General features: G+C 40.5%; 1 protein-coding gene across 1 annotated transcript; it reads right to left on the bottom strand.

Moving 5' to 3' along the window:
- Positions 1-3,315: 3,315 nt before the first annotated feature.
- Positions 3,316-16,243, bottom strand: mtmr6 (myotubularin related protein 6). Its single transcript, XM_038726049.1, has 15 exons — positions 16,047-16,243; positions 13,404-13,535; positions 11,500-11,662; positions 11,190-11,347; positions 9,703-9,831; positions 8,309-8,443; positions 8,026-8,158; positions 7,794-7,903; positions 7,344-7,469; positions 7,153-7,202; positions 6,745-6,838; positions 6,506-6,612; positions 4,944-5,078; positions 4,721-4,847; positions 3,316-3,971 (listed from the first exon to the last, which is right to left on the bottom strand). Exons 1-15 carry the CDS (start codon positions 16,068-16,070, stop codon positions 3,621-3,623), a joined length of 1,974 nt encoding a protein of 657 aa, XP_038581977.1. The 5' UTR covers positions 16,071-16,243; the 3' UTR covers positions 3,316-3,620.
- Positions 16,244-16,410: the final 167 nt, after the last annotated feature.

The raw sequence follows: 16,410 nt of genomic DNA, 5'->3' as shown, positions 1-16,410 counted from the left end.
TAGTTGTAAAACATTCATTTGACACAGGCTCTAGTCCCTTCTTAAAACATATTTTTATAGGGAGAGCCTTTCCCAATCTTATCTGACTTTATTTTATCCCTTTTATTCTATTTTACTAATTTTATATTTATCTTAAATGTGTATAGTCTTTTCTTTTCTTTATCTTGTATTGTTTTTGTATTATTGTTTTTTGGGTATTATTGTCTTTACACTTGTCAAAGCACTTTGTAACTTGTTTTTGAAAAGTGCTCTACAAATAAAGATTATTATTATTATTAGCAAGTTCCCTGCAGCTAAAGTTAGCTAGCTTGCAATACAGCAATGTTAAAGTAGTCGCCTCACCAACTCGCTTAAGTGTTATAGATGCATTTTCACACACCCGAAATAACACTTGTCTACGGTTTACTGGCTGATGCTGCTGAACTACATACTGAGGATGGCGGCTGAGATGTAGGTTACTCCTCATGAAAAACTAGTTTCCACAGTCATTAAGTTTGTCAGCTAGCTAGCTAGCAAGCTTGCTTACTGAGGTGACACTAGTGAATGAAACAGACACACAACAAGACAACAACCCATATGACTGTTGCTCCATTGATTGCTCCCTCTGTTCCAATCAGAGAAACTGAGGGGAAATGAAACAATAAAATGATCATCTCACAGTTTACCCAGATGATGGAGAAAATGAATGAAATATCAACGTGTAGAAGATCTTAGTCAGATATCATAAGGAGGGAGAGTGACCCAAACCCATTTTAAACCACAGACCCACACACATACAACCTGCATGTCCACCATACATAAGTATGTATAGTGTGTGTGTATTTATACAGTATACATATTGATGTGAGCCATCTGTGTGTACGTAGTGCTGGATGTGTTCATGTTGTACAGTATTTCTAGTACAGCATTTCCTCCTTGCCCCCAGGAGTGTTCTGCCGGCATGGCGTGCAGTACTCATCTGAATGATTCAGAGAGCCCTCAGCAGCTTGTCCTGACTTGTCAATGTTTAATATGATGTAACGTGCACGAATAGGCTACAGGAAGGCCTCTCTAACGGAGAGAGTAGTGACATAGTGACGCTTTGTTTCCAGAGCAGTGGACACCGTATACAACGAATAGGGTAGGGTAAAAGTTAACTGTCTTTATTAACAAACAACCTGATGAGAGCAGGTGGCAGGAAAACTTGAGATGGTGTGGTCCGGCTGGAGGAGGCTTTGGTGTTTGGTAGTGAGCAATAAGGAAAACCCAAAGGTACTCCACCACATGAGGCAAGGACACTCTGGTGCCAAGAAGCAGAAAACCATAAATATTTGACCAGGAAGTTGATGAGCTGATGGGAAACAGGTAATGTAGTTCCACCAGGTGCCCAGAGTGACCCCCCCCAAATGTCACTTAGTACAGCTGTAATCCCCTAAAGCAAATCACTACTGTTTATCTGATGTTGTAACTTGAGCTTATTAAGTCTGTAGAAATAAACACATATTAAAGCAACTCTATTAAATAAACTCATCACTGTAAGCTAGAACTTGTGATTGCACACTGCGTTCCATCAAATAGATAAATATAAATGACTGATCACCTTAAAAAGGCTGGTAAAGTTTAATAAACCTTGAGAGAGAGGTAAAAGGTGAATGAAAAGTGAATGTACATGTTTTTTGCTTGCTAAAAACCCTGTTCTTGTGTGGATACCCTTTTTTCTCTTCGGAGAAAGCTGACACAGGGGATTACACGTCACACTGCACTGTCAGTCTATTGTTATTTAAAGTTGTGGTAACTGCTCATAGACAATGATTTGTCTGAGGCCAAAGGCCACTTTGTCTGATTGCTGTGTGAATGTGTGTGTGAGCACAAAAGTCCATTTGTGAGGACAGTGAAGAGAGTGGTGTTTAAGGAGGAAATAGTTCACTGCCAGTACATGCAGTGCTACAAATTCCATAAAGTATTTAGAAGCATACGGCGGGATAAAACAGAGCAGAATGAAACGTCTCTGGTGTTGTGCTTTGTTTCTTTGAGTGCCGTGCTAAGCCCTGTGCAAAGAAAATATATGAAGACTATCACAAATCTGCAGAGATACAAAGACGTCATGCATTCACTCTTTATGTGCTCACATCCTTCAAGTTTTTTCTTGTGCAGCAATCTGATTGAGGAAGATATTTGCTTGTACAGTCAATCCAATCAAAGATTAAATCCTTTCAGAGCTCTGATATGAAACAAAGTTACAACCTCAATCTGGAATTAACATAGAATTATTAGTCTCAACAAATACCAGCTGAGCAAAACACACAGTCTGGTACAAAAATAAATAGTAACTTCTGGCCTAAATTCACATGCCACATCCCCATGGCAGTAAACCTAACCCAGTTAAAATAAGGGTGTATTGAAATCCACTGCTCAAAGATGTGACAAAGACTACAGGAAATGTAAGAATTTTACCTTAATTCCTTTCCTCCCCCCCGTTCCGTGAAATATTTTATGCAAATATAAATATGAAAAAAATAGACATTAAGTATTAGCACCTACATAACATCTATCCATAATGCAAAGCAGCACAGATTGATGCAATTGCAGTTTTTCATTTTTGTTAAGCTCCAGAAAAGAAGACTTCTTGAGAGAAAAAAATCATGTGAAGTTTATGGAATATTTCGTACAACTTTTTAAAAAGGTCCAGCATTTGTCAGTGCTTAGATGAGTAGCCTCCTTAACCTTACACCTCGTGCCAGTGTATCTGTGACAGTGAACCCAGATCAGGGTCAGGTGTCATAAACAATAAGTTGTTGACATGACAGACAGAGACAACACATGGGATATGGGATCAATGCGCTTTAGAAAATCAGATTATCTGATCCATGTGAGATGCAAAATAGGATTAAATGATCAATAAGGGTGACAGCTGGCAGCTGAACCTCTTCAGGGTCTGAATATAACATAGCATTTGTCCATTGTCACGGTAATAATTAAATAAGCGAAATGACCAGTGAGGAAAAACCTGTGTTTAGTCAGATACAGTTAGTATTGCTACCAAATTTTGGTTTGGCATAATTTCCAGAGCAGATTATCTTCAATGATGTCAAATATTTCTTTCAATCAGTCACGTGGAGCAAAATCATTGGAGCTCAGGACACAAACAACATTTAGATTAGGCTGGATTCAAGCATGCAGCAGATGAGATTACTTATTTCTGGTGCCAGAAAACATGATTCTCTGTGGGTTGTCATGTTGAGAAATATGAAAAAGAAATATTTGTTAAGAATACCAATGCCATATGTTTTAAAATGAATTATATAAAAAGCAAGTAAAACCGAACAAAGACTCACGCATTTTTTGATGAATTTATTCTCTGATTCTATTCATTAATTCTCTATAGTGCTTTTCAACATTCATAAAAAACAAGCTTTTTTACTATAGATGCAGTATATGACATAATAATGATGCTTTCCATTGAGATTTAGACTATACAGACATACAACTTCGTCCACTGGGCCCATTTAGGACCATTGTGTAATCAGCACGTTATCGCATACAGATTCACGACTGATTCTTGACACGCACACACACTTTCAGTAAGCTCTATCACTTAGTCACGCCTGTCCCTCAGTATCCCACAATGCCCCTGTTTGGTCTCAGCAGGTCATGCGCGCCACTCCAAACTCCAGACTGACAACAGCTGGCTCTTCTTTGGCTGACTCGCTGTTGTATGTCCCTTCCAGCTCTCCGTAGCTCTGCTTCCTGCTCTCGGTGCCGCTGCTGCCCTCCACTGTCCGCTCCATGTCGGTGCTCTCTGTGGCCTCCTCGCCTACCTCCTCCTGCTCTTCGTCATCCTCCTGTTGCTGCACTTCTTTGTGGTTCATGGGCGCTCCCAGAATGAGGGAATCGGGACGTGGCGGGAGGGTGTTGCAACGCTGATCTCTGGTGGGAGGAGGTGCCGGGGGGGCGGAGGTCGTAATGGGGGTCACACCAAGCTGGTGGAGCCGCTGCACACAGAAAGAGGGACAACACAACACAGTGAAACACATTTTTACTGACACAGAACACATAATCGCTCCTGATGGTTAGGCCAGCAACTTGCAAGGCAGCTGTATGTGGTTGTGTGTGTGAATGGGTGAATGAAAGGCAAACTGCAGCATATGAAATGCTCTAAATATAATGACATATTTGAGGTTTTCAATTTGAATATTAAAAATGTTTCAAGATCAACAAGTACATTCTGAGACGGTGCTGTAGCTTAAATCTTATGCGCAGCCACTAAAAATGTTCCCTGAAACAGGGAACAGGGGTTGCAAAGTAGCTTCAGCTAGAAACCCTATATGCAACACATCTGTTCAAGTTACTGTAACCTGTTACAATGTGTCTCTCTTGCATTGTCCCTGACAAATAAACAATAAAGAAAGAAAGTAAAAGTAATGTAGGGCAACTAAGAGCAGCCGGTTGTAATTACTTTATCTTAAGAATACAATTTTCATCATAATAAGATGGTCTTTATCTCCACCATTTGTTTAACCAATATCATGAGAAAAACAACCTTGTTATCCACGCAAGACTGCTGCTCTCTGCTGTTAAGACAACTGTATAAAACAACAAAATACACTCAAATTGCCATATTATTTTTAGGTACACACCTACCTATATGGGATTATTTTTTTGTGTTTCTATTATTTTGTCCACCCCATTAATATCAACGAGGGAAGACTAATAAATAAAGAGAATTAGTGTGTCGACTCACACTCTCCAGTGTCTGCAGTGTGCTCTCTGTCTTACGGCTGTTCTCTCTCAGAGTAAGGATAGTTTTGAGGATAGACTGCCGTGGGTGCATGGACCGATCAAACTGGTGGTACATGTTCCTCCAGAACCTTGGAAATATAAACATACAGGTAAGATTCCTTTTAGAAAGATGAATGATGAAGATGATAAATAGGGACAGCAGCAGGGAGCTGAGAACGGCTCACTTGAAATTGTAGGGCAGAGTGGAAGGTGTCAGCACAGGTTGCGCTTCAGAGTACGCAGGGCTGTAGAACGGATTCAAGTAGTTCTGTTTTTCGCTCATTAAAAATGCCCATAGTGAGTGAGTCCGCTCTCTCAGCCTGGAACACAAAACAGCAATATAACACATAAAGAAAGAAAGACATTTAACACATAGACTTCAGGACAGTCTACTACTGTTATGCTCCATTAATGTTTTGTTGCACTGAAAACACACAGCAGAATAGATAACGTGGCTAGATAGTAGGGGTGTGACAAGACACATGGCTCACGAGACGAGACACGATACTGGGATCCTGACATTGAGTTTGTAACACTATTTTTTTTAGAAATCTTCAATGGCGAATAACATTTAACACATAACTTTTGAGCATTAAACACTTAATTTCCTGCATTCTGGTGATTTCTTTTTCCACCAATTTATGCCCTTTCTGCATCAATTTATGGTTGAGATGCTTTTATTTATGTAAAGGGAAACAAAATTCAGGTGACAGGTGACATTTCAAAATATAAAACTATAACAGAAGTTAATGCTGTGCAGCTCTCAGGCATTCTGTGCTACTTTCAGATGTTTCTCCAGTAGATCAACTTTTCTCATGTAATATCATCCCTGCTGAGTCAACACACGAGGCATGATTTAATCTCGCCTCTTCTTTTGTGGCACCTTTTCACCTCAATGAGAAATTCATTTTAATTCTGTTATAAACTCCTGGACTTTAATAGCTTCTGTGTTTCAGCATGTTTTCTGCTCATGTTCAAAACTTTCTGCACATTCAAAATCTTTCCCACATATCTGTGTTCTCTGACATGTCGAGAAAAAGTCGAAATACTACAGACTAACATCATCATTTAATGAGTATATGTTAGGATGAGACAATGGAAGTGGAAAATACTTCTTATCAGGCAGAAATCTCACCACAAATCCACCCACGTTAACTCTATTAAAGTGCAGCTTACAGTCCCAAACACAGCAGGTTTGCACTTAAGATTTTAGATGTTTATATTGCAAAAGTCTACCAGCTACGTTAACGCTTGGTCATAAACTGGCTGAGACTCACAATATGAGAGCGGGTGCTCTTGATTACTATCAAGGCGTGTGCCGGTGTCACATCAGCTAGGTGGAGCTGATTTGCAAAGCGAGTCGGCGTTAACAGTTATACATTTGTTTTTCACTGCGTATGAAAACTGATGTGTGGCGTGACAGCGTGTGAAGTGTCAAATGCGTGAGTCTCACAAGACACATTTTCCACTGACGAGAAATATTGTTACGTTTTAATCTTCTCACACCCCTACGACATACTGTTACATGGAGAGATGGTGTGTTTGTCAGACTTGTGTGAATTACAATCCTCAATGAATTGTGTTTGTTTTGGCCTCATACAGTGCGAGGACGAATCCCACACAGGATGATTTAAACAACCAGAAGAGAGAAGTATTTGCTAGATTAATTCATCTAAATTCTCAAATATGTTATCTCTTTATAACCGATTACTATAAGTGTGTGCGTGTGTGTGTGTGTTGGCCTCACTGCAACTCCTCTCTCTGTCTCTGATTGTTGCCTAGGAAGTTTCCATATTGGCAGGAGTGGACGTGTTCATGAATCTGCAGCAGGAACCACTCGCTGAACTCAAATGCCTAAGGAGAGGGTTATCATTATAAAAACACAACAAATATTACAACACTGCATTAAAGACACTTAGGTGTGTGTAAATTCATTACTCATCATGTAGCTCACACACACACACACACACACACACACACACACACCTGTGGGAACTGCTCCGTCAGCTGCCAGACACACTCAAGGAACTGAGTGAAAATAGGAGACACCTCCTTTGGATCCACGTCCAACTGGTCACACCTAGGAGTATATAATTCAAATATAAAATAACAGTCAGCTAATAACTACTAAAAAACTAAGTAGTATAAATGGAACATACAGTGTGTAGTATCCATCTCTCTATGAAAATGATAAAACATAAATTATAAAATTGGGCAAATGCAATTAGGAGGTCCTGCTTAATTCTTCTCAAGTTGCAAATTATTTCTTTCTAAAAAAAAAAAACAAAATAGTCAGCAGTGTCCACATCTTACTTGATTTTGTGCATCAAATCAGCAGGAAAGGGCAGACTCTGACTAAATCTCTAAGCTTTATTGATCCAGTTGAAACCTCACCTGTCAGCAAACTTGTGGCCAAAGGAGATCCAGTCTTTCTCTATCAGCACCTAGAAGATAAACGCAAGGGAAAAAAGATGTTAGGCACACAAACGTCCGGCAGAAATTCATATTGTCATCAGCTCTTTAGTCTTCTTAACTAGTGCAGTACCGTCTGTGTGTGTACGTGTTTGTGTGTTTGTGGTTGGTACCATGAAGCCCTTGATGGTGCGGTAGTAAGGGTCCATGAGCAGCGACCCCAGTGAGCAGACCTGGGCTGTTCTGTCCCATCCGTCTGAACAATGAACCAAAACACTGGCTCCTTCCACTGTCACTGCCTGGAATCAAGAGCGAAGACAGACAGCAGAGAATTGTCGCGTTAAAAAAAAAACTAAAAGATATTAAGCAGTCCTTGATGGTCTCTGTCTATGATGTGATAGGGGCGATTGGCCAGCGATGCGCAGTGAGGTTTAGGCTGAACATGGACAGTCAAGAATGAAAGGAGGAGGAGATCATAGTCTCATGAGTTTTATTGCATGCTTTACTGTTCATTTATAGGATGGAGGATATGCCGCATATTACTCTAAAAAAATGTTGAATAAAAAACAATGCTAATGAGCAACAAAAATCAAGGCGCAGGAAAGGGAACTTTTTTTGTTTACCTTGGTGAGAAAGATAGCTGCGTCTACAATAGCTTTGATATGCCGCAGCCAGCCACTGCTCTCCAGGCCAACCAGGTAGTCACTCATGGAAAGAGACCGAGTCCCGATCACTGGGAGACACATTCAAAGACAGAAAGTCATTTCAGATGAACCATTTACCGACTACATGCACATAGTCTGAGTACTTATAAAAGTGCTTTCTTCATCTGCAATGTGTGCTGAAGTGTTTAACCTTCAAGCAACTTCTGCAGGCTGGTCCGCATTACGTGGATGTTTTCAATGCCGACAAACTGGAAGCGGATGTTGGAGTAATTGTCCTCGTTCTCATAGCCTTTACCTGCTGCTCGATTAGCTAGCGCATTCAACTGCAGAAAAAAGAAACGTTCTGCTTGGATATACATACAGCACATTTAAAGCATACATTTTTTTTTTACTTTATAAATAAAATAAAAAAAACACACTTCCAATGTTATTGAACCTGCACATTTTATCCAGAGATTGTTTTTATTTGTTACCTTTGGCCTAGTGTCCATGACGTAGACAAATCGGCTGTTGTGATTGGCCTTGCTGATGGCCTGCAGCATGCTCTCATCCTCTAAGCATCGCGCACTGAACCCAGAGAGGGGCTGACTGCATCGACACACCGCCGCCTGTCAGGGTGAACAGAATACACCATTTGGAATAAGGGAAGTAACACAAAATACTGCTGCTAAATTACCAACTAAAAGTGAAACATTTGACCACATTACACCTATCATTACCTCCCTCTATGGCTCGCCTATAATCTAACAACTACAGCTGTAGTTTAATCTTCATCAAACTGACACGTTCAAACTTCAATAGCAATTTACCGTCATCTTACTTTTTAGTTCAGATTATGGACAGAAAACACAATACTAGTGTTTAGTATTGTGTTTTCCAAACCTTAATGGATAATTGATGTTGATCAAGGCAGTTTGTGGTACAGTATATAGGCTGTGCTTGTGCCAAAAAATGCATTGACTGAATGCAGAGTGCAGATGGATCATGTTGCCTAATCATTCTTAAGAATCAGTTTTTGTTTGCTCTACTCAGAGCTGTTTTACTGGAAATCAGGAATGTAAATATGCATGCATGGGTGCGTGTGACGTACAAGACCCCTACAGCGCTATAAAGGGCATTTTATTCAGTTTAGAAGGGCCCAACAATAGCAGTATCTGCTCATCAGTCCCTGGGACATTTTGGAACAAGATATATATCCAGATTTCCCTGAAACTTCAGTAAATCCTTGTAGTTATAGGTGATCCCCTGACCTTTCATCTGCCGCCAACTGAAGTTCAAAATTTCCATCTGTACACAAGCAATTTCAAAATCTAATGAGCAGATTTCCATGAAATTTGTTAAACATGTATGTGTTCGCAGGGGACAACTCCTTTTCATGTTGGACATCCTGTGAGATGCTATTATGAAATCCCATAAAATTTGCTTAGCAAATTCATATAACCCAGGGCATACACCCATTCTATTACATTAGCCCTATGGCCTTTCCTCCAGCACCACCTTGTGGAAGACCTTTACGCTTTTTTAGTTGTAGTATTAGTAAGACTTCAAGAAATATCAATATGTTGTTTGTCCCTTTATAACATTTTGTGTTGTGGGTGTAATGCCAAGTACACAGCAGCATACTCTAGGGACAACTAATTTCATTTAGATGTCTAGTCTTGTGTTACTACTGAACTATTTGCAAAAACAATCAAAAGAAAAGAAAAGGCCTATACTCTCCTACACCTTTAATAGCATCTTTCTTACTGTCCATGGAGATATTTATATTCCATTCATATCTCTCTAGAAACTACAACATACAAAAAGACCAAACCGAAATGGTTCGTATTCATACTGTGTGTGTAGGTTGTTACGGTTAATACTGTACCTTCTTTTCTTGGTAGAAGTATGTGAGTACAGGAAAGCGCCCTTTGCTTCTGAACTTGGAACTGCCCACAATGATAGGCTTACTGGCTGTGATGGGAACATACAGGTCCCGTGGATACGTCTCGCACACCTGGAAAACCACGCACGACACGACGCACATCACATACACGCAAACACACACGCAGGCACAAAAGATATCAGACATGGTGCTGATAAATAAATCATTAGTCAATAATTCAAAATGACACATGAATCTAGCATAAAAACTATTCTGTACATACAACATGTCGTGTTGAACCAAAATGTTAACAGTAATAATTCTTTATTAATCATCACTCAAAGCAAAAACTCTTATTTGGAACATTGGGAGGAAGAGACAAAAAAAAATAACCCCACACACATTAGATTTCTACCTGGCCCTAAACAGAGATTATGAAATGACCACACCCTAGCAATTGAAAACAGAAGACATAAAAGATCCTGGCTACCAAAAGAATATAGTTTTTCTCCTGAAATATATAGAAGCATAAGAGAGCAATATTTTGAGAAATTCCATCTATTAACGCTGGATTTTAATTTAACAATAAATTAAGAATAATCCTAGGAAAAGGACGTACAGCAATCCTTGCAACCAAATATGTGTCCCTGTGTCACAGCGAGTGACTCAGCGAACAGTTCACTGAATGGCATGTTAAATCTTGTTCATAGTTTAACATTCTGTATTTGTTATTTTTGTTGAAGCATATTAAACTGAATTGAACTGAATAAGACAAAACTATAGTTTGGATCTTTGGATTGAAGCTGTGTTTGTCTATCATACTTGGAGCTAATATTCAACACAGGAGCTAACAGTGAAGCTCAAGCGCCCTCTCCTGGAGCTACGTGCATCGTGTTTTAAAAAAAGTGGGAACATCCAACTGGTTTTTCCAATATACTGTGTTAACTGAGTTCCTTTAATACCTCCACACCCTCAGTCAAAGCCAGTTTATTACAACACAGGAATACCTAGCCTCATATTTGCGCTGGCAAGCCTTAGCCAGGACAATGTTTACACAAAGCACAATCAAGTAATACTGTCAGAATCATAAGAATGACTTTTTTGCTCGGTAATCACCAGCAAACTGCCTACTCATTGAAACTTCTTTTCTTTGTAGCAGGTGGTGGTTTTTGGGACACAGAGGCAGTGCCAAGGTTCAAAAGTCCAGCTTTAACTGGGCAAACTGGGCTCAATACCATTTTTTCTAATTTTTACTTTTTAACTCCAGTTTTATTTTACTACTTTCTGCATATAGACAATGTATTCCTTCCAGTTACTAAACCTGTTGACATCATCTATGGTGTTTTTCCATTTTGTCCTGATTAGGGAGGATGCTAGGCTAATTAAAAAAAATAAATAAATAAAAAAAATAAAAGATACTCTCTTTCTCAGCAGAGAAAAGAAGCAGTTTGGCACATCAGCCGAAGAACAAGATACAGCCAGCTAGCTACCTTGTAGTCTCTGTTGACGTCGGTGAGTTGCCATTGGTCGCAGGGGACGCCCATCCTCTCAAACTCTGCCCCCAGGTCAATGAGTTGCCACCCTTCCTCTCTTTGTTGGTCGTTCTGCTTGGGGTTGTAGGAGAACGCATAGAGCTCATCATATGATACTGCACAAAGGAGAAGGAAACCAGAGAAAGAGCCTTAACAAAACACTGATAAATAAGCAAAAGCGCTGTGTGTGGAAGGGGCAAGAAATCTGAGAGAGCACAGGTAAAGTAAATAGACAGATCTTGACATTGACACACACACAGAAACCCACCAGGCCGTAAAAGGTGCAGCAGCGAGCTGTAAACGTCATGGCAATCCCTTTCTCTCTGTACCACAAAATGAACCACCCTGAAGTTGCGACACTGGATGACCAGAGGACAACCTGTGGTGGTCAGGGAGAGCTTCTCCACAGATGCTATATGGTGATGCAAAATCTGTAGAGGAGGGGAGCAATAAAGGAGCAAAAAGGAGAGAGAAAGAGAGCTGATGATCTTCACTGAAGCCACATTTATTATTATTGTTATTATATTATTATATTGCGCCACATAATCATTAAATTGTTATATATATATATCAAAAAGCACATAGGGCAAGAAGGACAAATGCAGCACATCACCATGTTCATGAGGTTTGAATTCCTCAGGGATTCCAAATATGGGAAATCATAAAGATGCACATTCACAAGCATTGGTATTGACACACACACACACACACACACACACACACACACAGTATATGCTGATCTCACCAGCTGTTGAGACAGACAGTAACTCAACTGCTGTTTAATATTTTACAAGGCACAATAACAGTCTAACAAAACTCTCTCTCTCTGACCAACAGACTGATTCTAAATTGCCTCCACAAATGCAGACACATGTAGAACACTGCCCATGCATACAGACACACAGGACCAAATACATAAATTAAAACACATGCACAGTGGACAGAAGTGCTGCATGCTATGCCAGAATAAGCCCATGAACAGAGGAAAAGAAAATATTCCATCTTCTCAGCACATAAAACAGGAAGGATGGTGGGGAGGAGGCTGGGCCCTGGATCTGCTGCACAAAGCATTTTAAATCACGCTACCCCTTCCAAAATGCAGATCAGCCACTGGGGCTAGCTGTTTTTATCATATAACAGGATAAAAAAAAAATAGAGCGCTACAGAGAGGTTCAAATTGCATTACATGAGACTAAAACACTTGCACATCATTTCCCAAAGATAAATTCCCAATAATCCCATCTCAGATGACTGCTCAGGGCTCATCACTGTATTGGACATCTACTATGTTGGTACATTTCTTTCATGCTTCTCTCATACTCCAACACTGCCATTGTGTTGCCACTGAAACCACTTAAAAAAAGGTGACCATCAGGGAATCAGGACACCCTACTGATTGTTCTCACAGTGCTGTTTAAGTAATCCTTTTTCAGATGGAGGCAGAAAACATACACAGGCACACTTCACATGCACCCACAGACCGCTAACAAGACAGCTTGATGAGGCTTTTGGACCTTTACCTGACTTCCTGTTACCACACACAAGCTTGCATATTCTCTCCCTTTGCCCAACACTTGCCATCACTCCCACCACTTCCTTGCGTCTGTCACACTGGCATTACACTGCAGCTCAAGTTTCTGTATAACAGTTACAGCCCTACATTTGCAATTGGAACATCTGTTTTTTCAGTTTCAAACTTGACCTCTTTATACAGTATGTATCTCAGCTTTATTCAAAGGGTAAATCAGGAGCTCAAAAAGAAAGAGGATCAAACTAGCTGTGAATTCAGAGTAAAAGACGCACGTTTCTGACAGCAACAGCTGTGATTTTGATAGAAGCTACCGGCAGCATTACACTGCATAAGGCCTTCCAGTGTGGGAGTGCATAAATTATATATTGCAATCTAATGAAAGCCAAAACCCTGCGATGGACTGGGGACCTGTCCAGGGTGTACCCCGCCTTTCGCCCGATGTCAGCTGGGATTGGCTCCAGCCCCCCACGACCCTGTACTCAGGATTATCGGTTGACGATGGATGGAAGCAAGCCAAAATGTTTGCTGGCACCAAAGAAATACCAATGGTGTATTTATTGTGGTTACACCCATAATGTATTGTACTGAAAAAAGGGCTCCTGTACTACTGGCAGAATGCAGTCCCCACCAAAACCACTCACCCAGATCTCCTGTCCGGCAGATGATGAGTTGTTAGAGCTGCTCTCCACAAAGATGAGGTGTGTAGCTGTGAGGTACAGTGTGCCGTTTGTGGATTTGTTGCTGAAGCGATCCAACAGTCGCACCTGCTCCACCTGCAAACACACACACATCATCAGTAATAACAGCATTAAGTTAGCCAGTAGTTCGCAGTAAGGTTAACTTCTTCAGCTAGGTGTAAACTTATGTATAAAAAGAAGAAACTGAGAAGAAGAAAGATATGATCTTGTTTACAGGAATGACACCTGTCACAAAATGACTGTAAGTGGCACATGGCGCCAGATCCAGCTGGCACACCACCTAATCCTGGCCACCTGGGCACAACTCAGCTGCCAGTTCCATCATAATGAGAGGCACAAATGATGTCTGGATATGGGAAGAAAGTCTACTTACGGTATTGACTGAACAATGTGATGTAAATGTGCAGTACCTTAAAAATGTAATTTCTCTCTATACACAGCTGAGGTGTAGCCTTGCAATGTTCTTCCCAGTGCCCCTAACTCTTCCACGCATACGAACAGAAATACTGTAGATGTAGTACAGTAGTACACACATTTTCACATAGGAAGAAACTTGTGATCCACTGGCTGTAATAACCAAAAGGTCTTAATATCTTCTGTGTCAGAACGCCTATTCTTAAATGTATTAAATAAGGCAGAAAACTTCCTGTGCAAGATAAATGTCTATGACAGTATTTTAGTATTGCCAAATACACATTACAGACATTAACAAGATCCCTAGCAACATGAGACATGTATTCTAAACAATGCTGTCGATGGACTTAGATGACACTTTTAAAATACATGTGCACCCTGAAATGTTGCATTCATCTCAAATCCCTCTCAAACACTAAAATCCATTAGAATAAGAGTTCTCCTTATTGTTAAAAAAAAGCTGATTGTTTCTAGTGACCTACACTTTGTGGCCAGAAGGTTATTGGACTGTTTGCTGCTGTTGTTGCTGCTAAGTGTAAAAGTCCATGATTCATCATAGAAGCGGTTCTCTTGTTGACTCAGACATCCTCTCCTTTGTTTCCGTTTTCCTGTCATTCTCATGTGATGAAATGTCTATCTCTGTCCCCCAGCAGCCGTGGACACAGCTCTGTCACAGACAGGCTTCTTAGCACATACAGGAAGTCAGGCGGGTGTGTGTGTTTGTGTGTGTGTGTGAATGAAGTGTCATTATAAAGTTGATGATGTAAATGTTTACACTAACGATGCAATCTAAGATATTCTTCAAAGTACTTTAAATACTGTAGTCGCCACAGAGCTCGACCATTGCATCCTTTGAATTTTTTTAAAACAGCTTCAACTTTTTTCTAATGCAGGTTGACCAGAGAGTTAATAAAACACCATCATCCAACAAAACACTACAATATACAAGCTAGGAGTGTTTTTCTTTTTACACAAAGTGAAAACATATGTTATTATATGGCAATATAAAAGTCCTCCTCTGCTGTTTTACTCAAGTGAACAACCGAGAGGACTTGAGACAGTAGGGGCCACACCCAGACTGCATGTAATCACACCCACCTGAACAAACCAAATGCACAATTATCCTAGATTTTCAGAAGTTAGGCCACGCTGCTTCGTAACGTGACGAAGAAAGCTCACCTTTCAAAAACGCACACCATCACAATTACACATACTAGAACAAATAAGATGTAGGCCTAAAGCATGTCCCCAACTTGTGGGCTGCAGAGGCTTATGTAGAATACGTTTGAGTGGTTAATGTCAGTGGCATGTAATCCCTCCACTTTACGGGATGGAATGTAACTTGACCATAACATAAAATGAAAGCAATCGCTTTTTATATCTGGTTGCAAATCATTTGCAACCAATCTCTGTCTGACATCTACATATCACCAGCCACTTGGGATCTTTTCTAGTAATGCTCTGCAAGGCCTGTTACTGCAGCAATCTTCAGTTTTTGCTTGTTTGACTGAGGGCCTTTTGCCTTCAGTCTGCTGCTCTTCTGGCAATGATTTGGACGTCAGGTGATTTGACTTGGCCAGTCAAAACCATTTCACTGCTTGGCGAATCCTAGGTTTTTTCGCTGGATGTTTAGGATAACTGTCCAGATGATAAAATTGTTAGACTATGTATGAAGAGGACTGCCAGTCCTACAGAGATCACGCTGGGTGTGAACACCTTCTAACACTCACTCAGATATAACGTTGCAGACAGTAACGTTACTGTGTGTCAGACAAGTCCATCGCTGAGTCATTAGGCTTGAACGTAGCTTGGATTCTCCTTCTACAACATTGCATGCGCTGGCTGGCTTGACAGTGTAACGTTAAATTCAATCGATAATAGGGCGTGCAAGTGGCATCATTATAAATACCAAGCCCAGCTATCGGCTCTCACAAAACGTGAAAAACAAACAGCTCATTGATGCCCGTCACGTCCGACAAGCTGCTGGCGACACCTGCTAGTCACCATGCTACATTAGATTGATCCACAAACATCTAAGGTTAGTCTAAACGTTGAAATCCGGCCAACGTAACCCCACTCAAGCAATACAAAAATCCACACAAGACAGGCCCAGGCTGCTGCTGACTGTATCCCATCCATTTGCAATTAGCTAGAAATGTTAGCTAACGTTACCTTTGGCGTTCGGATATGCTCCATTTCTCCGAAGCGAAACAGCTGTCAGCTTCAAACGACGCAGTCTGGAGATAACTGTATCATTTATAACAGAATGGCTCAAACTGCGGCATAAACCGTCTTCACTTTGTAAGCGGCACACGATATGTGTTTATTGTCAGTTATTTTCCTCCTCCATCCGCGTAAAGACAGTGTCGATCACGTCAACACATTTCCAACGTGTGAGGTTTTCGAAGTAAAAGCACAAGTCCGGATTTACCCTACTAAAATGCTATTCAGGTACACACTGTATTAACAAGCTTCAATGGCAGAAATGTGTTTCTCCATACATTTAATCGCTTATGCATGTACTGAAATTATTACT

Source organism: Micropterus salmoides, unplaced genomic scaffold (genome assembly GCF_014851395.1).
Source record: "Micropterus salmoides isolate LMB-PRFRI ecotype aquatic unplaced genomic scaffold, ASM1485139v1 Ms_hic_scaffold_1, whole genome shotgun sequence".
In the NCBI taxonomy this organism is placed as follows: Eukaryota; Metazoa; Chordata; class Actinopteri; order Centrarchiformes; family Centrarchidae; genus Micropterus; species Micropterus salmoides.
Note: the sequence above shows the minus strand (reverse complement) of the source record. Positions and strands in the feature narration are given on the sequence as shown.